The 23,672-nt window shown below is 41.5% G+C and overlaps 1 protein-coding gene across 1 annotated transcript; it reads right to left on the minus strand.

The window, feature by feature from the left end:
* Window positions 1-279: 279 nt before the first annotated feature.
* On the minus strand, window positions 280-23,588 carry vimr2 (vimentin-related 2). Its single transcript, XM_085428438.1, has 10 exons — window positions 23,324-23,588; window positions 20,777-20,915; window positions 20,536-20,694; window positions 20,225-20,344; window positions 16,971-17,066; window positions 12,919-13,047; window positions 10,870-11,001; window positions 6,325-6,435; window positions 6,106-6,230; window positions 280-1,240 (listed from the first exon to the last, which is right to left on the minus strand). The coding sequence occupies exons 1-10, from the start codon at window positions 23,431-23,433 to the stop codon at window positions 1,198-1,200; spliced, it is 1,164 nt and encodes a 387-aa protein (XP_085284564.1). The 5' UTR covers window positions 23,434-23,588; the 3' UTR covers window positions 280-1,197.
* Between the last annotated feature and the right edge of the window lie 84 nt (window positions 23,589-23,672).

Below are 23,672 nucleotides of genomic sequence, written 5' to 3' on the forward strand. Positions count from 1 at the left end.
TGAGCTCAAGTTCATGGAGTGTGGCTAATCTTATCTGATCAGTTATTAGCAGCATTTTTCATCTTTGTGGCAGAGCTAACAAGCCTTTGAGATCCCTAATTGCTGGGAATGTGCAAATCTCACGTTAAGCATGAAGATGAATGGAAGAAGGTTCACTGAACATAAATCACTCTGCTCTACAGTATGGGAGAAAGTCTTAAGCCTGAGGATTCACAAGGGGTTCTCATGAACCAGGAGTTTTAACAAAAGAAATCACACACCGTGGGTTGATCTCTCAAGCAACTAGTTTTAATCAATTTAAATCTAAAGTACATTTTGATGCTTGTGCAGAGGCAGCAACCAAAAATGATTTATCGCAGACGGCTTTAACATTGTGTAGAAAATAAGGAAAAGATTACTAGGGAATGTATTACCGAATGCTTATTTCCGAAACGACAGTAAATTGGGACACTGCTTTTGAAAGAAGCAATGATTAATCACACAGAGTTTTTCTTGTGGAAAGATCCAGGTGCTCATTTTGAAAGAGCTGCAGAAAAACAACTTCATGAACCATTTGAAAAGCAAACACAGCACGCTGGACTCTCGGCCGTCAAAACCAACTCAAATGTATGGCTGAAAAAGCAAAGGGAAGGCGAAACGCTTTTAGTTACCAAAGAGAGAGCCGTCATTGTCTTTGTTAACAGTGACGGGGTCGCAGGTTAAGAGCCAGACAGAGGCTGAGTGATGGACGAGGTGATATCAGAGCGGGAATGACTCCGCGGAGCCGCACAGTTGAGGGTGTGTGTGTGTGTTTATCTGCGATTGCGTGTCAGTCTTGTTCAACAAAGAGGGGACAAAGCATTTATGAGTCATATCAGAGAGCTGGTAAAGATAAAACCCCACTTAACGAAATATCCCTTCCAGACGCTGCACGGATACACACTCATCCCACAGCCCCCACCAGTTTTAGACAGCTCCATCTTTCTTGGAGTATCAGGGTCATCTGCCAGAAACCTGTAATCAATGGCCCGGCTTACTGTAGGCCTCCAGACAGCATTAATCTGTCATACTAAGTTTACGTCTGCTCAAATTGCCGAATCGTTGCGTTAAGCTTCATCGAAGTGCAGAAATGGGGTCTGTTTTTACGCGTTTGTCTTTTGTCTGTGTTGGGGAGCACAACCACAGTCAGGACAGCCGATCTGACTGCTCAGGCTTAAGTCACAGGCTGCACAGTCTCTCCTCCTCTTCCTCCACAAGACTCCTGAACAACAGAAGCACATAAAAACACAACACACAGGTTATAACTCACAGAAGCAGGAACGGCATTCACTAATTAGTCATATATTGGCAGATCCAGAGTAGAACATTATTTTCTCAGTTACTCAATTAGTTTGGACAAGCCAAGTAAACAGCTCATCACTCATTTAATAACATGCTTAACCTTAATAAAAGCCTAAAAAGAGTTTACACAAATAAGCTAAGGTACTTCTTGTTTAAAATCGAACACCTAGCCATGCAGGCAGACTGTACAAGCGTTTGTGAAAGATCAAGCAGTTCAAATGAGCTCGCTAAACAGGAAGTTCCTTTTGCAACAAGTCAGTTTGTGAAATTTGTTCCTTTTAGATATTTCATCATCAACTGCAAGTGATTGCAAAGCGGAGGACGTTAGGAAACATAGGCACTCAGACCAAAGTAGCTGACAAGAAAACAGAAGCAGGATCGTCAAGTGCTGAGGGGGCATGATGCACAAACGCCTTCACTGCTCTGCTGACTCAGTAACTGTAGAGCTCCAAACGTCCTCCATCACTAACATCAGCACACAAACTGTGCACCGGGAACTTTGTGTTAAGCGTTTCCATGGCTGAGCAGCTGCTGTGGTGACCCAGGACTTTCGCCCATCATTTTATGTTATTCTCATATAACATGACACATTATCGTCTTATAAAGCTGCCAGTTCCACAACAAGCATATAGAGTACAGTCAGAATTTGAAGTCATGGTTTTCTCCACTTGAGTGGATTTAATGTGGATATAAGTTGAACACTGTTTTTCATCTCTGAGGATAATATCGACTGCATTGACTGTATACACAAAAAGGGTGAAGTCAATGTGAGACAGGCAGAAGACAGGAAGACTGTTAGATGAGAGGAAAGTGGTTAGCATGATTAAAAACAGCCTAAGAACCACTAAAGCTCAAGCCTGCCATGAACTGGAAACTGCATTACTGTCTACAGTGATGTGAGTTTTAGATCATCATGAATTGAGAGGGTACAAAACCAGATTGAAGCCCATGCTCCAAAATCAGCATCTTCAAGCTTGACTGAAATTAGCAGCTTCCCACAAAAACTAGCCAAAATCTTTCTGCAGGAAAAAATGTTTTTCCTGCAGAAAGATTTTATGTTTAGACAAGGCAAATTTGGCCACAATGACAAGAGTCGTAGAAGTAAAGGCGAGACTTTCAAATCTAAGACTGCTGTGCCAACTGTCTGGCATGGTGGTGGTAGCATTAAGCTCTGGGGCTGTTTTCAACTTTACTTCAAATTAACAGCCAGACGGTTGACACAGTTGGATGTTCCAAGAGGAAAATGATCCCATTTACACATAAAAAGGTGTTTTAGAGTGGACAGAACAGGCTAATATTAAGCCTCTGCTATGGCCTGCCCAAAGCCTCAGCCTCAACCCTAAAGAAAAAAAAATTTGTGGACTATCCTTAAAAGCCAAGCCTGTGCCAGGACACCAACCAATTTCAATGAACTCTATCAATTCTGCCAAGAAGCTTGCTGATGGCTACAAAAAGTATCTGTTTGAGGAGCAATTTGCTAAGGGACATTTAACCAAATATTAGTGAGCGTGTATGCATATATTTAAGCCTGTATGTATGATTCTGAAAAAAATCCTAAATAAATTCCAATTCCATTTTAGTCATTGAAGATATATTTTGTACAATCATTCCACCCAAGCAAAGCAACAGTTCATAGAAACAACAGTTCATTAAAAGCCCAATATTGCAATGACAGTCATGGCCATGGACCAGTTCTCTATAGCACTTTTCTATTGTACATAGGCATTTAAAGCCCTTTATACAACTTTACCCATTCACACAAGCACCTTTTCTCTGCTTTTTCTACATAACTCCAACACAGGTGATGAGAGCAGAGAAACTGAAACAAAATAAGAAGCTCAAAAGGGGAAGAGGGGAGTCATTTGATATATCGGTAATATAAAAACGAAACCTCATAGTAAAGTAAATAAAGGATCTTGTTCTTAGATGAGCTACTTGTTGCTGCGTCATGGAGCAGCAGGAGCAGACCACAAAGAACAGTAGAGAGAATTACAGTGTAATATGGATCACATTAGCAGTAAGCAAAAGTAGGGAGCATCTGCCCAAACTGCTCTGAGGTGCTTTCGCAGGCGATAAGCCACCCAGTAACGGCAGCCCGGGGTCATTAGGGTCTTCTTTGCAGACAGTTTGCCACGGCACAGAGAGAATAAACAATCCCCATTTTCATTTCTTATTCATGGCTTTAATCACGGATGACAAAACATATAGTAAATGAAGAAAGGAAGGAAAGAAGTTGGCATCGCCCGTGTGTCTTTGGGACAGTCTGCTGGGTAATGAGAGGGAATTAAAACTGTGGCGAATTTGTAAATGTGTGTACGGAGTGGGTGGGGGGTGAACTGACATTAACAGGCTGGCATGGAGAAGAGCTGGCAGAGGCCCAGCACATAGTGCTGTCAGTGTGAGGTCCTCTTTGCCCATTCTAATGAGGTATTTTGAGGGTCTGAGCTCAGGCCTGCATTGGGGGCCCCCCTGGGGTCAGATGGTCAGATGCAGTTGGATGGGTGATGGAAGGACCAGGAGGAAGCCTGTGGCAGCGGGAAGGGATGGCTGAAGTGCGTCACTCCACATACCAGGATGGCAGATGGTTAAACAACCTCAATGAACAGAGGGGATGACATGAAACTTCTTCAAGGTCGCGCACAGGAAACCACAGCACATTTCCTGTGAACCCAGTTGGCCCGTGATGTCAGCCTTTTGTGTTCAGGAATATCTTATAATGGAAATCACGGATATCCAGGTGGCACTGTATGAGGCGCTTGACAATACTGGGCTTATACACCGGATCTTGTGGAAACACTCCTTGCATTACTCACAGTAGAGCTTTTAGAAAAAGATTTTGGGATATTGGTGGTTTTCTCATCTTTGAAGAATTCCAAATGGAAACAGAGCTTTGAGCTAATTTCAGTTTAATAAAATCGTCTCAAGGCCATTATGTGCTTTGCCCCGAACAGCTCATTTCTCCTGACATGTTTAAATATTATGTGGCACCTTTTTGAGCATTGAGGCGGACATCTGTTTTCATTTTAGCCTCTACCACAGAGATGAGAATCCACTGTATGCCTCAGAGTCTGTAGATATTAACTGCAATCAGATATTACGGCAGCTGACTTTATGACTTCAGCACCTTTAACAGGGGATGACAAACTAATCACTGAAATCAAATGATGCAGTGTTTTTCTTGGAATATTTCTCCAGCAGACACGGCTGTCCTCTTGACTGACAGTCTCACTAACAATTAAATCAAGTCATCCCAAAGTCTTCTCGTGTGTGTGGCATAGTGTGTGTGTGTAAAATTTTATTGGTCTCCCTTAAGAATAACAACCCGCAGCCCTGAAATGAGGATCGTGAAGGCACAGAGGTTTATATTCATGCAAGCTCTTCATTTTAAAACGTGCAAAAGAGGCGTGGATAAGCACTTGTACATTACAGTCCATCATAGTGCTTTAAGTTTTAAGGTTAAATTAAAGTACTGCTATAAAGTCAATATCTGAAATACATGATCTGCAAAACAAAGCAGAATACTGACCTTGTTATGATTGAAAATGCTTAAAATCAATTATGAATTAATTAATCATCAACTGCAATGCATTACAATTAATAAACTATTAAATTATTCGATTTTACCATAACCATTTGAACCATTTTATCAGTTTTATTATTACATTAGAGTCCAATAATAACTATCGAATATACAATGTAACAAGTTGCTTTATACGGATACAAAATTGCAACCATTTATATACGACTCCATTATAGACTGTATCCAACATTAACATATTGTCACGATGTGATGTGGTTGGTTTGTGGATTACTGTTGTAAAACCTTGAGTATTGAAACAAGAGAGTAAATCTGAGCATTATCACTTCATACTAGTAATAGTGTGTGTGGGCAGGGATAGCTCAGTAGGTAGAGTGGCGGCCCCATGATCGTAAGGTCGGGGGTTCGATTCCCCTGAACAGCTACCCTGAGGTACCCCTGAGCAAGGTACCGTCCCCACACACTGCTCCCCGGGCGCCCAATGGCTGCCCACTGCTTCACTGAGTGAATGGGTTAAATGCAGAGAGGGATTTTCCCCACGGGGACCAATAAAGTACACTTTCTTTCTTTTTCTTCTTTTCTAATGGATGCCTAGACTGCATCTATAATTCACCGTAATATAAAATGGGATTACAGAGATACAGTAAGGAGCTCAGACATCCAGAGGGAGCTCGGAGCTCTGATCACACCCTACAGCAGATCCAGAAATCTCTGGAGAGATTGTATATCTTGTCTAGACTGAGAGAGCCTTGGGATGCTAGAGAACTGGAATACGCTGCTGAGGAAAGGAACATCTGGAATACCCTTCTGAGGCTGCTACTGTAACCTGACTTACAGTCCTGTGAAAAACAAAGTACACTTCCTAATTCAACAGCACGTAGAACCATGTTATCATTCTCTGAATGTCCCTTTTCTCTTCTTTAAGTTATTGTTTCAGTTCACTGAGATTTGCAGGCATTCGTGTATCCACAGCTCTGTTAAGGTGTTTTTATATGACTTTTTTTTTTTAGCCATTTCAGTCATGGGATCATTGTCCTGTTGCATGACTCAGTTTTAGCCAAGCTTTAGCTGTTAGATGAGCATTGCATGGCCTGACCCTGAGGTCAACCAAAACTTTTAATTTCTAGTTTTTAAGTTCTCTCTTCTATTATCACAATGCGAAACTGATTAGATTATCTAATTTTACTCACATGTTGAAGCCAGAGTTGTCTGTTATTAAGTATAATTAAAAACATCAACCATCTGACCTGTAAGCAGCAATCTCCATGTCTCTGGCCATCTTCTGAGTGAGCAGAAACTTATAGTCTTCACACTGCTCCTTCATCTGTTCTTGGAAATTGGCCTTCTGACACTTCATTTCATCTATAGTCGCCTAATGTCACACACACACCCACACAGAGCAGCAGAGGATGAAGTTGAATGACAGAATATAGGTTTCAACTGCATTAATCATTCCCCTGTTATACCTCTAGATCAGCAATCTCATCCATGTATGCAGCCTTCTTCATTTCAACCTCGTCCTCCAATTCCTCGTTATGCTTCTCGAGCTCAGCAAGCTCCTTTTGTAGCTCTGAAATCTTCAGGAATAAAGAGAAGGAGTTATTCATTGAACATATATCTGCAAAATTGCTTGTATATTGAATTCTTTTGTTACCGATAATGTAATAATCCCATACCACAACATTTTAGTGCCCTCGTGTTCATGTTCAGTTCAAGAACAGCAGCTGAGGAGCACTTCAGTAAGACAACAAAGAGCTTCAACCTTTGGTCAATGGCAACCTTCTTATCAGCCTTAAACTGCATTTCACATTAAATGAAGACTGCTTTGAGGCCGAGTTACAAACTGAGAAAAATGTGGAGACATGGAAATGTGAAGAAATAGACATGTGGGGCATTTAAGCATTTTTAGAGATACAAATGGAAGGGGATTGTTTCGGCTGTGGTCTCACTTCTGAACTTCAGAAAAATTATCAACAAATGAGGCCAAGAACAAGAGCAGATGTTAGTCGTCAGTTTGTAGTTGTCAGATGGCCAGAAATAGGACTCAGATGAATGCTAATGTTTATCCATTGCTGCTAGATATTTAAAAATAAATCGATAGTTATAAACATGGCAGCCAACACCATAACAAGTTGAATGTTATGCATCAGTTGGATGATATGAGAGCGACCCGCCAGGCCAAGGAGCCACTGGCAAGTAAGGCATTCTCCAAATCATAGCATCTGACCTGGCTTGTTGTTTCATCATAGATAAATGTTTTTATTTTATTCAGGTTTGGGAGGGTCCTTGCTAATGACATTAGGAAACGTGAAAACATCAAAACCACTGACAGTTGATGTGAATACTACAATTTTTTCTCTCAACAATGCGATCTTCTCCTGGAAAATGTCCTGTGGATGTTATTTTGAAACCTCGCATCCACCTAAAAATTGCAGCCAACCTTTACACACACAACCCATGTCTCCCATATCACCCCCTGATGGCAGCAACCTCCCTTAGTGGGACATAACGGTCTATTGAACCCCCAAAAATGACAGAGAGCCAGGGACCTTTCCATGGCCTCCAAACTCCCCAGATCAAAATCTGGACCTGTGTTTATGCCCTGACCAATCAGAGCTGCTTTGGTGCTATGAGTCGAACCTACACAATATTATATGTAGTGGCCGATCAGTGTATATTAGATTGTCATGACATATTGAACAGACATTCATTGATTCCAGATGGCGACTTCTGCAGAATTTGGTGATCCCCCGACAATTCTTCTAGCACCACTACAAAGTTGACGTTTTTAAGAGGAAATATCTGAGGATTTATTGGATAGACTGCCATGAAATTTGGTTCACACAATTATGACCCCCCCTCAGGAGGAATTATAATTACTTCCTTAGCCTCCTGACTTGACATTAACTGGGCAAAATTTTGTATTTTAGTTAACAACTACATACCTCTGATTTAAAGCTACTCCCATCAGTCCCAGTGGCACTTTTTCATCATTACTAACTGAAAACATGGATTTAAACTGAGCTCTAACTACAACTGAAGTATGCAAATTAACCCAGCAAACACAGACAGAACAGGTTACTTTACTTTCACCACAAACTAACTGAGGAGCATCCCTTCCCCCGCCGTGAGTAATTACAGCAATCACTGAAGTTCAACAATTAGCTGTCACAGCCAGATGGGGATCCAGGCAGTCCTGCTCGTCTTTCAGCCAGATCATGTGACCAGAAGACGACCCGATTACTACTCACAGGCTGATGGAGACTTCCCAAACTGTGTGACTCACTTACTCTCCTTGGCATGATAAGTGGAGCCTGGCCTTGTATGTATACGCGAGCGGTGGCGGATAAACCCATCAGAGCCTGTTCTATTATATACATTTGTGTGTCAGGCCTGATTTCACTGCAATCGGTTTGTTTGGCCATGTTGTCTCTCAGTGAGAAACCAGACCCGAGGCATCCATCACAGACGAAGAGGAAACAGAGCAGATCAGGCCGTGCTGTCCATCCATCAGCCTGGACAGAGCAAAAAGTGAGGCTGAATATTAAAGAAAAGTAGATGATGTTGGGAGACTTGTGCTGAGGTTACAGAGGCTTGATGTTTATTTAAAGAGCTGAAAGGTAGAGCCACACTAATGAGAACCAAACCACCATGTTTGCTACAGATGTGGTTGGGTGCCAGCTGTGGTCAGACCACTGACGGATGCTAATAAGACCAGGGTGGACTATAAGAGGTGTTTTTACCTGAGTCACCATTTCCTGGTTTGTCTTTTCATTCACGTCTCACTTTGTTGTCTGTTTCCTTCAAAGTCTCTTTGCTCCCTTGGCACCTTTTAATTTATTTTTTTTTTGCTAGCAGGATGACAAATTAAGCTTCATTTCCTTTCCACTCAGTGTGTGTGTGAGAAGTATAAAGATGCCTATGACACTGCAGGCGCTCTGAAAGACTGTACTTAATATAACTGAGGACACAGAGAGCAATAAATCCTGTGTGAGCTGCAGTCGAGCTCTTCACATCTCCTGCTGAAAACGTCCGCAGAGTAAACACTCTGGTCAGCAGGATCTCCCACACTGTTGCTCTGCTGTCACTCAGCCGCTCTCAACTCCCTTTGCCTGCTGTGGGAAACCATTCATTTTCACCATTACATCTGATTTAGGAGCTGATGACCGACACAGAGCCAGCTGATAGATGTTAAAACCCTTTCCTTTTTCAGTAAAGAGGTTGAAAATGTATTATGGGAAGATCACTATCAGCAGGCAGTAACTAAAGGACTTAAATGATGTGTAAAGCTCTGATCACCTCAAAAACAATATTCTCTCATTCGGCTGTTGCAATCAGCAGCCCTGCAGAGCGTTTTGATTTTATATTTCTCACAGGTGTGGAGGCAGAAGTCAAGTGAGTGTTGATTGTGGAGCTCAAAACATTTTAAAAAAAAAAAACCCAAAAAATAATAATTTTCATGCCAAGAGTTACATGAGAAGATTTTATCACTCTCATAGCGTCATGAAGAAAGAGAAAAGTTTTTACAGGACTCTTTCACAGTACTGTTCAGTACACCTTTAGTGCTTCCATATTAGGAGGGTAAGTAGTAGCCAGGTGCGGCTAATCATATATTATTTAATTTACTGATCGTCACCAAATGTGACCGCCTCTATAAAGCAAAAGTTTGTGCAGTTTCCTGGTCTGGAGACAAACGTTGTGTTAACACAATCCTGGAATGTTCCCAGCAAATTCACTTCAAAGTCAGACTGTGAAATGCTCAAAGAAACTTCAAAAAGAAAGCCTGTTCACTCTGAAACAACATGGCAGCACAGTTTAGATTTGCAAAGATTCGTCTAAGCAAACCACAGATCTACTGAAAAAACGGACAGACAAAACCGAAGTGGAAATCTCCGAGGATAACCCACAGTTCCATATTTCACCTGAAACCAAACACGGCCTATCAGATGTCACTCTGAGAGGTGATCATTGGGGTTTTTTCTTCATCCACGTTGCGAGGACAACGTTCCTACAGCTCAAGCTTGGCTGAAACTATGTCACGCAACAGGACAATGATCCCAATCACACCAGCAAATCTACAACAGAGCTACACAGTTAAACTTCAACCCAATTAAAATGCTGTGGTGGGACCTAAAAAAAGCTGTACATAAACTAATTCATGCACATCTCAATAAACCAAAGCAACACTGAGGAGTTCCTCCACAGCAATGACGATGACACTGATATAGTCACTTAAAAAACAGTTACTTTTAGTCCACGTTGCTAAGGGTGGTTTGCAAATGTTGAACTTGGTACTTACTGTTTCACATGTTTTTGATATGAAAGCAGATCAGAGGTATATGTATAAAAAGGATAAAATTGACCCCGTTTGCCATTGGCGTGTGTTGTGTCTGGTATGATTTCAGCCGGGAAAATATTAAACATGTCATATCTGCTCTCCTCACACTTGTTTACTTATGAAAAGAAGCAGGGGGGTGATTCTTGTTACACTTACTTGTAGAACTTACTGTATGATGCTGGATGGTTTCCCTAACATGAGTTGTTTCAGGCCATGTCTTAGTGGCAAACAAAAGCATATGTTGAAGAACAATTCACTGCGTTATTTAATATATAACTCATTCATAAAGAATGTTAATCATAGTCTGGTTTCCAAATATATGTGGCCAAAACAAAGATATGAAACATAACAATCACATAATGTTATGCTCTATTACACTATAAACTGCAAATGATCTTTTGGCTTTAATTGTGACTGTTTGTTCCAGATATAAGTTGCTGTAGGCGTACATAAAATGGGTAAATCTTTTTTTTTTTTTTCCTTTTTTGGATCAACTAGCTTCCTTTTCGTGCAAGAAGTTCAGAAGAACTTAAAAGCTTGGCAAATGCAACCAAAACGCCCTGCCCTGATGTAAAGCTCAAGTTTACTCCAAACAAACTATGCTAAGCGTATGTGCTTTGTGTAATTTGGCTCAACTAACTCTTTAAAGAAAGGGCAGGGGGAGAACACTCACCAGCATCTTTATCTCACCGACGTCCTTTATCTTTGTCAAGTCTTTGACCGTTGACCCTCCAGTTCCTCCCACTTCCACTTCCTTTCCGTCACCACTGTGGACCACAGCAGAGGAGGCTGCACCGCACTCATACTGAAGAGACACAAGATGAGAAGTCAGTGCTGCTGGGATCTTTTTGAGTAATTAAGTGCACTTTGGCAGGGGGAGCAATCAGAGTCTCTCATACTAGCTCTCCTTGCGTACACCAGTTTCATGATTAGCCAAATCATGAGGGCGCACAGGTGTGTAGGAGTCCGCCAGCAATCACCATTACTGCTCACAACCAATAGCAATCATTTTAGCATCGAGACAATTGCGTCTCGTAATCGAGGCCAGGCACAGACAGGACGGTGTCCAGCTGGCGAGGCAAGAGCCTGAGTGGGAGGGAGAGAGTAAATAGATGGCGTTTTAAAGAACAAGAAACACACGTAGACAGGCAGATATCCCTTAGTCATGTCTCCATATTAAATGCACACTAACACCAGTGTCCACTTCAGTGCAGCTAAGGAGCCTGGGAAGGCGGCCTGCAGTCTGATTGCAGCCCTGACCTCTGAACCAGGCAGACATCCTCACCTCAGAGAGGGTCAGACCCACCGGAGCTACAGTCTGACCCCAGTGCAGGACCTCGATGCTGCAAGACACACACACACACACACACACACACACACACACACACACACACACACACACACACACACACACACACACACACACACACACACAGGTGGACAAAGACATTCTGTTCGGGTCCAGAACAGCACCTCTGATTTCCAAGTTCTTCCCCAATGTTGTGTTAAGAGGTAAAGAAAACAAGTGGGAGCCTCGTTGTGTGATTTGTGAAAGCTGAGAGGGACAGAGGGAGGGTGGTGCGGTGAGAATATTGGAGTTAATCGTAAAGAGGATGAGGAACTGGTCACTGGAGAGAGTGTCAAAAGTGAAAGTACTCAGATCTCTTATTTAAATAGAAGCAGTTCAAGAATAATGAAATAACCCACAGGAAGTGAACGACCTGCACCAATATATAAACCGCAGAAGGTACTTAGAAGTATTAAAAAACAACCCAGTAACACAACCTTATTGTTCACATTACTTCGTTCCATGGCATGGTCCGGCCAATACACACAGTGAGATTGTAACACATTACTTTATCCTGTCACGAAATCACTCAGCACAGGTTGGCTGGCTAGCTGGAGAGCATATCATCAAGTGAAATTAAAACCACACAAGATCGATTTCTGTTGGAAGCGTTTGTGCCCTGTTTAGGATGCATGGCCAAAAAAATAAAAAAAAATAATGACAACTGTTTAGTTTTCTGAGATCATGAGATCATAAAACGCTCAAGCAGCTGTGATGTGTGTTTCCATGTGTGCTCACCGGTGGCTCTGCAAACCTTTTGTGGCATATCCCAGATATGAAGAAAAAACAAAAAAGGGCTTGTTCCCATTTACCCGACAAGTTTTAAAGGAACAAGGTTTAACTTTTGTGAAACTCGGTCAACACGATAGCATTAACAAACTCATTTATTATGTTTTTTAGTTCATTCAACAAAACTTGCTTTTGTAGTACAGTCTCAAAATGTAGTGACTGTATGACCCACAGTTTGAGAGCCACTGAAAGATCGCAACCGATGTCTGTCTGAATCCAGCCTGTGAAGCCATGAATGCTTATTTATCATATTTTCACATGCTTTTTTTTCATCTAATGAGACCCACTTTGTTATATTTCTCACAATGATTTTTTAACAGCTGGAGAATTAGCAGCTGTTAACAGTGGTGTACATACGTTATTTTCTTGTTTGTTTGTTATTATATGGCTCAGTAATGTATTGAATACATGTTTTTCCCTGTAAACCACCATTATGTTCATTTCTGACTCCGTGTTTTCATTTTGGGGCTCTACACATGATTCACAGTTAATAACTGGGCCTTAGCGCAGGCCCTCGGATCGTCCGGTGCATGGTATTGGTGTGGTTCTCTGTGGGTTTTGTGTGTTATGTACTCTGTGTTGTACCTGGAGTGTCTCAGCCAGTTGGCAGTAGTACTTTTTTACATCCAAAGCCGGAGCAATGTCAGGGCTGCCAAATTTAATCACTGCTGCCCGGGTGATCCCTTCGTTGGGCTCCAGCATATCCTCCACTGTCTGCTCATACACGAAACACATACAAATACACAAGAATGTAACAACACACATTTATTTATTACACTGTTCTTAATGTCAGTTTTAATAGACTTGCACTTTACTTTACTTCTTTATAATTCAGCTCCTAATATTTCCTAATACATCCACAATCATCATCTATAACTTTTCTCTTTCTTTGTCTGGCAGCTATATTTTTCCCACATCCTTCTCCCAGCATACCCAGTATCTCTTCTTCATACGTGTCCAAATCAACTCTGTCTCAACTTTTGTCCTTTGACTGAGAGGTGGTCTGAGCTTTTAGGATATCTACGATGAAACATGAACAAGCACAGGTTTTATATCGATCATGCAAAGGACAAAGAAGCAGCCTCATCTAACTTCACAATGATTTTGAGGTATGACAGGTCATTTTGGGAGGTAGTTGTATGAAATTTAGACTACTGCAACATTACACTTAGATCTATTTGTTCTTAGTGAACGCAATATTAATGAACATTGTGTACAAATACATATTTTCTAAAACATTTTTTAAGCAAGGAAAATTTCACCTAATTCAAACTTCTGGAAAAAACAAACCAAAACAACAGTGGTGGCAACAAGCTTCCATAAACCCTTTGATATTAAGAATCTTATTTGCAGGAGTGCCCTGGTAATAAGTAATAACTTGACATGTTGTTCCAGTGGCAGGAGAGATCAGATCTCAAAGAAAATCCACACAAGGGTGCGGAGAACATGTGAACTGAAGCTTCCTGAGGTTTGAACAGGGGCGCTACAAAGAGGGGGCCAGAGGGGGCACTGGCCACCCCCCAAAATTTGCTGACCCCACCTGGCAAGACTGTCCTATGTTGGTAATAATTTTAATAAATGTGAACACGAGAGAGGACGAATCATTAAAGTATGGTTGGGACTTAAAGTCAAGCAGTTAAAAGTCAAGTTAAAAAAGATGATCATGGATTTCAAATTATGGAAGTGAACGCAAATAAGCTGAACTTATATCAGTTTCATCTCTCTATAAGCTTATTGATGGCGCTCTTCTCAACAGCCCCAGCAGTAGAGAGCTACTATCTCTGTCTAAAAGTAAGTCCCTGTCATTGTCCATTTACCTGTATGACTGATTTAATGTGGTTTGATTCTATAAGACCCTGCAAAACCAAAGTGTTCTTGCAAGAAGTGCACACTAGGGCAGACACCTAATTTTATATAGAAACATGTTAAAAGTCTAAAATGATTAGAAATACAGGAGTAATGTGATTACTTGTATAGATGGATGGTCAATATGACCTTATGTTTGCTACAATTACACCAAACCACCAATGCTCTGACTTCTTGCATTACATTTTAAAATTGAGCCTTGTCTTTATTGATGAAAATGTGTCAGCATTATTAATTAGTACACATATGTATGTTTATTATATCCATAGATGCCTAGTGTATTTCAGATATAGCTCACCCCTACAACAGTAAAAGAAAAAACTGAGGAACAAGTGTGTTGTGCAGTAAAAGTATACTCAGGTAAATTTTCTGTCTGCTACAAACACACAGAGACCAAAGGCCTCAACATGCATGTCTGCAGCCTCACATCAGTTACAAAGAAAATGAACTGCTACAGAGCTGCAGTGGCAGACTAACATTTTTCTCCTCTTCCCTGCACCTACATAACGACATGGCTGCCGATTTCTCAGGGGAATGTGGGGTATCTGGAAGTGCCGATAATAACAACAGTTAATAAAACAAAGGGAACTTCTGTTTTCATTTGGTATTCAGCCGCATTTCCCGGACGGGGAGTTATCGAGCGTGTCCCAGAGGGAGTGTGTTAAATGCCGCGCGGTCCGGCTTTGCAGAGGAAAAACACAGAGTGATGGAGCTGCTCCTGCTTCAGCTGCCTCCCTCTCTCTCTCTCTGCCTGCAGCCTCTAGATCTGATACCGGGGTGCGCCTGTCATCTCCTGGTGAGGTGGAGAAAATTGTAGAAGGTGCAGAGGGCTGGGGGTGTGTGTGGATATGTACAGAATATGGCTGCAAGCATGTGCTTTTTTTAAAGGAGTAGTTGAAAATTTTGTTTGAGTGCAGAGAAGCTACTTAATACATTTTATTTTGTGGGGCATGTTCAAGAGTTCGAAGATAAAATGACAATCTGATACTAGCACAAAATCCTTTATAAACCAGTGAATTCTTACACTGATGTTTCAGCAAGTGAGCTTCGGCAGAAAGCAGATTTTGTCAGCTTCAATCTCCTGTTTCCACTTGTTATGCTTAACAACCCCAGAGTTGGTTGTTCTTTCATATTTACCATGCAGATATGAAAATATGGGCATATTTTTTATTATTCTCAGATCTGACCTCGACCTGATTGAAACACTATGGTGAAACCTTTGCAGTTTTATAAAGAAGAGTGGGCCAAAATTCCTCCACAACGATGTGAGAGACTGATAAAATCACACAGAAAACAATTACTTTAAGTTGTTGTTGCTAAAGCTCGTGAAGCGCTAAGTGTACTCGGTTCTACACAGGACTCCAGTAAAAACTCTCTTTTTCACAGGACTGTTTTTGGACAATAACATGCTTTTTTTTTGTGATTTTATATTTGTGTATTAAATTGGTTGTAATTCATCAAATGTTTTTGCAATATTTTGGTTTTAACTGAAAGTCTGCAATTCAATCACATCCTGTTTGTTTGCTGTAAAATGCCCAGAACAGTGGGAAGGTGTTCCTGCATCTTCGATCAATGAGGAATTAAATCTGCAGGTTGGTGCCTATTACCGTTTTTATCTCACAGAGACTTTTTACCTCGATAAATAAACTAAATATAAAAGTTACTCTGCCAAACACTGACTGCAGCTTTTGCCTTGAGACAGAAATGTTTGATCTGCCTCAAAAATGAATTTATACCATTCAGGAGAGGGATGTTTTTGATACATTACAGGTCAAGAAGTAAACAGCTTAAATACAGACAATCAATTTTTGGCACATTCACATATCAATTAACACATTCCTGTGATCTGTTCATGGTGCAGATGCAAAGTGGCAGTCGGTGCTCTACAGAAAATTAAAATCTTACATGTGACTCATTTTAAAGTTTTTAAATCAGGTATATGATCTATGTGTTCTTGCATTATGTTTTTGGAAAATATTTTTGCAAAACACTCAATTTATGATGTTCAAACTTTGCATGAGGATACTGTGGATCTACTAACAGTTTCGTGCATGCTATACCGATTAGTTTGCAGTATTGTGGTGAAGTTTACAGTAACTGATGCCATGTTGGACTCATACAGAGCAGGCTGTGTCGTTCATGGACAATGTGAAGTTACATCAAAGATAGCAAACATCAAGTTATATTTAAATGCTGATCGGATTCAGTCACTGAATTATAACTTTTATACTAGGTTTATAATGTCTATGTGTTGGAAAATGAGGAATATAGTTCATGAAATATCTGCTTATATCTTGTTGAATTCAGCTGGGTAAATCAACAAAAAACAGCGAGTACCAGAGTAGCAGCTGATCACTTGATGACTTATTTCAAGTAATTGTTTTCAACAGCCCATCTTTAAGTTCCACCACCACTTAAACAAATCCCACTTTAACCCCTGAGGTAAAATTTAAAAGTGTAACAGTCCAAAAACACCTTCCTTCCCATTAAAAGACTAGTAACGACTGCATTTAGTACAAAGCCCTTAAAAAAAGTGATTTTATGAATCTAGAATTGAATGCTCTGCTCATATTTTTCTGTTGTTGTGGCCGTTTCTGGTTACAACTCTTCAGCAAGGTGACCAAGGTCGCGAGGAGCTGCGTTTGTCAACACAGATCTGGGCATTCCTCCAACACTCCTGTCTGACCTAAGTGCTACATTTTGAGCCATTTCTGTGACTATAAACTGTTCCTGTTTCATCAGCCTGCAGCTACAAACTCCCTTTCTCTCACCGTCCTGTGCAGGGTCTCCATGCTGGCCAGCTGCTCCTCGTAGATAGTCACTTGCTCCCTCAGAGCCAAACACTCTGCTGTCACAGCATCCACTTCCTGTTAAAAGAAAGTAAAGTTAACAGAGAAGTTGAACTTAATTTCTGGAAGTGTCTGAGGAGTGCTCTGCAGTTTGCAAACTAAATCAAACCACAGGTGGAAAAAACATGAAGTTGTTTCCACCCTGAAGACCAATTTTGAGAACAATCAGCACCAGCCACTCTGTCACTGAACAGCAACTACACGCCGCAATGCAGAGGAAAAGGGAGGAGGAGGAGGAAGATGAGAAGGAGGCTAACTAGACACAAAAGCCTTGTCACCCAATCTATTTGCCGGCAGGGGTTCTGAATTCGTCTACTCTTTTTAAAGAACTGGATTAATTGGTGTTGAATGCAATTACTGTTTGTGCCTGCTTTTACATTTAGGAAGAAAGAGTTTGGTGGTAAAGTTGTGGATTCCTGCTGTGAGGGTGGCAGGGTCAGTGATGTACTGCAGCAGATTAAACAGACTGGCTGCTGCTGCTGAACTCTCTGAGCTGGAGAAAAACCTGTTGTAGTTTGTGTAGTTGCTCCATAGTGTTCACACACAGTCACAGACTTCTTTTACTCAAGTTGCCATTTCCAGCTCCATAGTTTAATTCTAGGGTAGCTTTGCATGATTCACTGTTCAAAATAAGCCGTTTCTGTTTATGTAGCCATTTTAGCTCCAACTGACTTTCTCAACCTGAAAATACTGTATAACAGACAATAAGGAAAAGCATGTTGGGTCAAATTTAAGTGTCTTACACATGTTTGTTGACATGATAGCGTCACACAGCTGTTGCAAATTTGTCAGCTTTACTGGATTGGATTGAGATCTGGGAATATGTAGACCATTTAAGTACAATGGATTCATTAACATGTTTAAGAAGCCAGTTATTGATGGGTTGAGCTTTGTGACATGGTTTGTTATCAAATACAAAACTCATGTAGCATTTCAAAGATGCTCACGTTAAAATATTCCCTACACCATCACCATCAGCCTGAACCAACAGGATGGGTCCACACTTTCATTTGGTTTACAACAAATCAGACCCTACGATCCAAAAGTTGGAGCAGAACTTGAGACTCATCGGACCAGGGAAAGTTTTCCAACCTTATATAGCCCAATTTTGGTGAGCCTGTGTGAATTGTAGCCTCCATATCCTGTTTTAGCTGACAGGAGTGATACCCAGTGTGCTTTTCTTCTGCTGTTGCCCATCTGCTTCACGATTTGATGTGTTGTGCCTTCAGAGATGCTTTTCTGTATACCTTGCTTTTAACCAGTGGTTATTTGAGTTACTGCTGCATTCCTGCTACCCCAAAGCATCTAGGCCAGTCCCTTCAGATCTCTGATGTCAACAAGGCATTTTCTGCCAGAGAAACGCTGCTCATTGGATATATTTTTTTGTACTACTCTCTGTAAACCCTAAGCATGGTTCCTAATAGATCAGACGAGGCCATCTGACACCAACAACCAGGAAAAATTCAGTCATTTAAATTTGATTCCCGTTTCCCATTTGAACTGCAGAAGAGTTGGAGCTTTAAGTCTTCACCATGAGTGGTGGCTTGTCACATGTATTATTGTTGACATGTTTAATATAAAAATATTGATTAGTGCTCTCCATTCATCTGTTTATTTTTATCCCAATGAGGATTAAAACCAGCTGAAATTCTGACCAAAAGAAAGTCTTCTAATGTAATTCTGACCTTGTTTTTACCTTTAAATGAATCTAAACTCCATATATGCTAAATTAATTCATCCACTCAGACTCACTCTGTTTTTCTGTAGCCACAGAAAATCAAAATGAGGTGAAATGTGCAATCCTTGATGATGGAGTAGGATAGAAACCACACAAAAGCCAGCGGTATGCTCTAAAACAAACCAAATGTGGCTTTTTGACGTTATGCTGACAAAGATGCAGCTTGTTGTGGGCCGATCTGTGTAGTATTCACTCTTCTCCTCCGCATCTCTGCTCTTCCTCTACCTCCCTGCTGATTTCCCACCAAGTCTTGTCACCCTGCAGCTGCTTCCAATTCAGAACTGCAGAACAGAGCCAGCAGGAACATTACGGCACCATATCACAGCCTGCGTTACATCTGTGAGGCACAAATGAAAGCCTCCCTCGCATCTGGCCTGGTTCTGGAAAGGAAACGATGGTCTCTGGCATGTGCGAGGGAAGAAAAGTTTGGTGGCTCAGGTTGCAGTGGGCCACCAGCCCAGACTGTGTGACTGCTGGTGATCAAAACCCACTGGGCAGCACTACAGAGGAGCAGCTGTGCCAGGTGTCAGCTGGATGGAGTGGGAAGTGAAGATGCTTGACAGCCCTGCCATCTAGTGCTCAAAGTATATTATCGCAACACGGTCAGATCAGAGAGAAAATGCTTCGGTTCATACTCAAGTTTTAAGTAAGTGATTTAATACTAATATATTTAAGTAGACACAGCCACCAAACTTATTTAAAGGGCAGTTTTATACATTATAAACTTTACTGCTTGAGGTTTCACATTTGCAAAATGTAATTTTAGTATACACTGGCCTCTGTTTTGTGAGTTTTGATCAACAGTAGTAAATTCAGTTAAGAGTTGAGCTCTAACTAAATAATTTTACTTCAAGTGAAATTGTAGCCTTGACAGACTAGATGACACGACCCTGTGGGGAATCCTGACGTTTGTGTTTGGGCCTATGATCACCATCCATCCTTTTTTTTTTTGCGTCTCGCGTGGTCGGTGAAATGGGGACAGCAGTCAAAGCAGAGGCCAGCTCTTCTTGGGGGACACCGACGCATCAAGCTACGAAACGTGATCTCTCCGGTGTGTCCTGGGTCTTCCTCAGGGTCTCCTCCTCATCTAGGAGGCCTCTTGGTCTGATGCTCAATCCCCAGCTGACTCCCTTCGATCATCAACCATCCATTAATATAACCACTCAAATAAGGACGTCATTATTTGAGTGGTTATATTAATGGATGGTTGACTCTGATGTGACCCTGAATTTTACTACGCTTGTGCTCTCTTAGCTTTTTGGAACTGAACCTACTGTTATAACCAAATCTTCAAATAAATTTATAGTCCTTAAAAAAGAAAAAAAGCACAGATTATTCTTTATTTGTCGAGCAGAGTAGAGTTCCCTCCTGACCATTTTTCTGAAGCAGCAATGGGATTTCCATGCATACCAACAGAATACTTGCCAAATACAATTACCTCAGCCACATCTTGTTGTTCCTGCCGGACGAAGATCCTCTGCTGCGACGCCTTCTCATAGTCTTTCTTCAGGAGCTTGAGCTCTTTCTGCAGCTCCTGTGTGTCATTCAGAATCTCATCCTGTGGTGAGAAACAGCCAGACACTGATGGATCTTGACAAGGTTGTAAATCAGACCTGCCCACAATTATGCAAAGTGTGATCCGGCTGATGTCATGACGTGAGACGTGCTTGCGGACTGATATGAGAAAACCTCATTTAGGCATGCCATCGCACGGAGAGACATGCAGCAGACACACCCAACAGCACATACCCTCTGCTTGCCCAGTCTTTCCACCACAGCGTCCAGGCTGTGGTCGGGCACCGCCACAGTGGAGGTGATGCTGGAAGAGGCCTGGCGATTGTTCAGCTCTTCCTCCAACTCAGTGATCTGACATTCAAGAGACTCATTGTCGTCCTCAAAACAACGAGCCTAAAGGGCGCAGGTTTAAATAGCGTGAGGTATACACAGAAGAAACCAGCAGAGAGGCAGCAGTTACAGTGTTTGTCCTCACCAGCTCAATCAGCCTGACCAGGCGGTCATTGAGGGCAGCAATGACGGTGCGGTCCTGGACAAACTGGTCCAGACCTTCTTTGTTCTGAGCCCTGGCAGCTGCAAAGTCTAGCTTATCACAGTCATCAACAGCAGCAGCCCTGAGAAAAGGCACAAAGCACCAAAGACTCGACTCAATATTTTTAAAGGTTTTAGAAAAATAAATTAAACACATACAGAGAGGCTTCATCAAGTTTATCCCTGCTCATTTTCTTCCATTTCATTTTATTTTGTAAGGCTGAAATGTTGCTAATTTTGTGATTTTTGGTTCTCTTTTGTTGGTGTTTCTTTCATTTTTCTGTGTTGTATGTTATGTCATATATTGCTCTCACTTCATATATGAGATGTTTTTCGTGGGCATCCAAACAAGGCATTTATCCAGACTGAATATACTTCACTGTAAACATGACATCATGGAGTTATTGGTTCAGTTTGTCCATTTCTTAGCAGGTTTACTCATAATTCTGGATTTGCATGATACATTTAAGAGAGGTCAGGCTTCGAGGTGCTCATGTTTGGGAGTCAGTCTGGATCTGGATGCAGGAATTCATGGAAGGATTCTTCACTGTTCTTCACCAACACAGGGTAACAGTCAACTCTTAAAAAAATGATGATGATGATGATAAGGAACACCAACTTCTATCTATATCACAAACCAATCTCTTGATTCTGGATAAAGGGACTCCGCTCATGCATGGTGCGAAGGGAATTTTCAGTCTTGGCAGAGGTGTGTAGTCTCTGCTCTTGTGCTTGAAATGCTCGACTGCGTTTGACGTCACAGCAAATAAAGATTGCACCCTGTGATGGCGTCTGTGCGCTGAAGACATTTGTCACTACCAGTTGTTGGTACCTCAGTGCTGATTACTTTACCTACCTATTATGCATTGATTGCTGTATGTAGACATGCATTTTAGGTTGTTAAGCACATTTTGACACATCGGTGTTTTGGGAAATTTTCAAATTTGTCTCAGACCACAAACCTCTGAAGTTATAATTGTTGATGAGATTACAGTTTACAGCTTAATTAATATTACCTAGAGACAGGTTCAAGTCATACCCAGATGTCAGATTTTAGCCCATATACATTTTCTCTCGTCAAAATGTCATCTTATATCTCATTTTTACTATATCCTGTTCTAACTTCTAACTTATGTTATTTCAGAGTGTTATTAGACCATATTACAGGACTTTTTTCCCAAAAATTTCAAATTTTTATGTTGCAAATTAAGGTCAATGAAGTTAACACATTGCACTAGTTTTAGGTGAAAATGAATATGATGAATATGGCTCCTCCCTTCGTTACGCTGAGATAGAACTTGGGCTTCTAGGGGCTTCCCACAATGCACAGAGTATTTCTTCTTCACTCACCTTTTTTCCCCCCCAATTACTATTCATTTACACACCACTCTGCATTTAAAAATGGCCTGTATTTGTATAGCGCTTTTCTAGTCCCTAAGGACCCCAAAGCGCTTTACACAACCTGTCATCCACACACTGGTGATGGCAGCTACATTGTAGCCACAGCCACCCTGGGGCGCACTGACAGAGGCGAGGCTGCCGGACACTGGCGCCACCGGGCCCTCTGACGACCACCACTAGGCAACGGGTGAAGTGTCTTGCCCAAGGACACAACGACCGAGACTGTCCAAGCCGGGGCTCGAACCGGCAACCTTCCAATTACAAGGCAAACTCCCAACTCTTGAGCCACGATCGCCACAATTTATTTTGTTTCGCCTTCCTCCCCTCACCCCCAACTAGTTGCAGCTAATGCTTGAGCTCTCTGAGCCTGGTCCTGCCAGAGGTTTCTTCCTGTTAAAAGGGAGTTTTTCCTTCCCGCTGTCACCAAGGTTGTTGGATTGTTGGGGTTTCTCTCTATTAGTGTAGGGTTTGTTTTTTTGTCTGTTTTTTTACAAAAACCCAAAACAAATAATACACAGCCTAACATTTAGACCAGCTACTCAAATATATAACGTATGGCTTTCATCATTTACTACTGTTAGGCTAGCTGCTATGACCACAAGTGTGAGACTGGCCGCAGAAATAAAATTGTAATTTTGTCCTGAATTCTGGAAAAAGCACTCGACTGATAGTGACATTATTACATCTGACCAATCTGTCAGATAACCTAATCTCTGCTTATTTGCTGACAACCTCACAGTCAGTCATGGGGAGGCCAATTTCAACGTACATGTCATACATCGTTTTTGTATTTAACTTCATTCTTAAGGACTATAACAAATAATTTTCCAACTTTGGGATGAATAAAGATGTTATTATAACCACTAAGGTTCTTCAGCATCCACCGGGAAACCTTTGACATGTAAAGCAGTACACTATGTTTTAATCATAAGGGGAAAATTTCAGATGTTACCCTTTTAAATGAAATCTCATTCATGTATTTCATCTATAACATTTTTCAGGTTAAAATGCCATACCCCTCACAGACAAACTGGTGGACATGTTTGTACACCTTAATATCTTAAAAGTGGTAAGCAAAACCCACACTGACCTGACAGAGGCCCGGTATTGCCCCGCACACCGCACGCTCAACCCTCCGTTTCGTCTCCAGCTGTCGTCCTCAAACAGCTTGCGGTAGGAAGACACTCTGAGCATGGCCATAGCTTTGAATGGCTTCAGACTGAGATAAGACACAACAACCAAATGGAAGCAGCAGATCGAAGGAGGATTTTATACTTGGAGGGAAACAGAATGTTGCACTGAGGTGAAGCAGACTAACTTTGGCGTGAACATCACCCAGTGACGATTTCACATGCACCCGAAGAGTAAGGCCCAAAAACCTGCCGTGCAGTCACCGTTTGTCTGCATAAGATTTCCAAGAGGACGAGATTGAGGTGGGG

Source organism: Rhamphochromis longiceps, linkage group LG2 (genome assembly GCF_057381845.1).
Source record: "Rhamphochromis longiceps isolate RC_006_pf linkage group LG2, R_longiceps_female_GT1.1, whole genome shotgun sequence".
NCBI classification, from domain to species: Eukaryota; Metazoa; Chordata; class Actinopteri; order Cichliformes; family Cichlidae; genus Rhamphochromis; species Rhamphochromis longiceps.

Excerpts from the sequence above, each read along its gene's own strand:
- vimr2 (XM_085428438.1), bottom strand. The coding sequence starts at position 23,433 with ATGGCCATGCTCAGAGTGTCTTCCTACCGCAAGCTGTTTGAGGACGAC. Across the intron at positions 13,048-16,970 it reads TGGAGACCCTGCACAGGACG|ACAGTGGAGGATATGCTGGA; the intron begins GTGAGAGAAAGG and ends GTGTATGAGCAG. Across the intron at positions 6,231-6,324 it reads ATGAGATTGCTGATCTAGAG|GCGACTATAGATGAAATGAA; the intron begins GTATAACAGGGG and ends GTGTGACATTAG.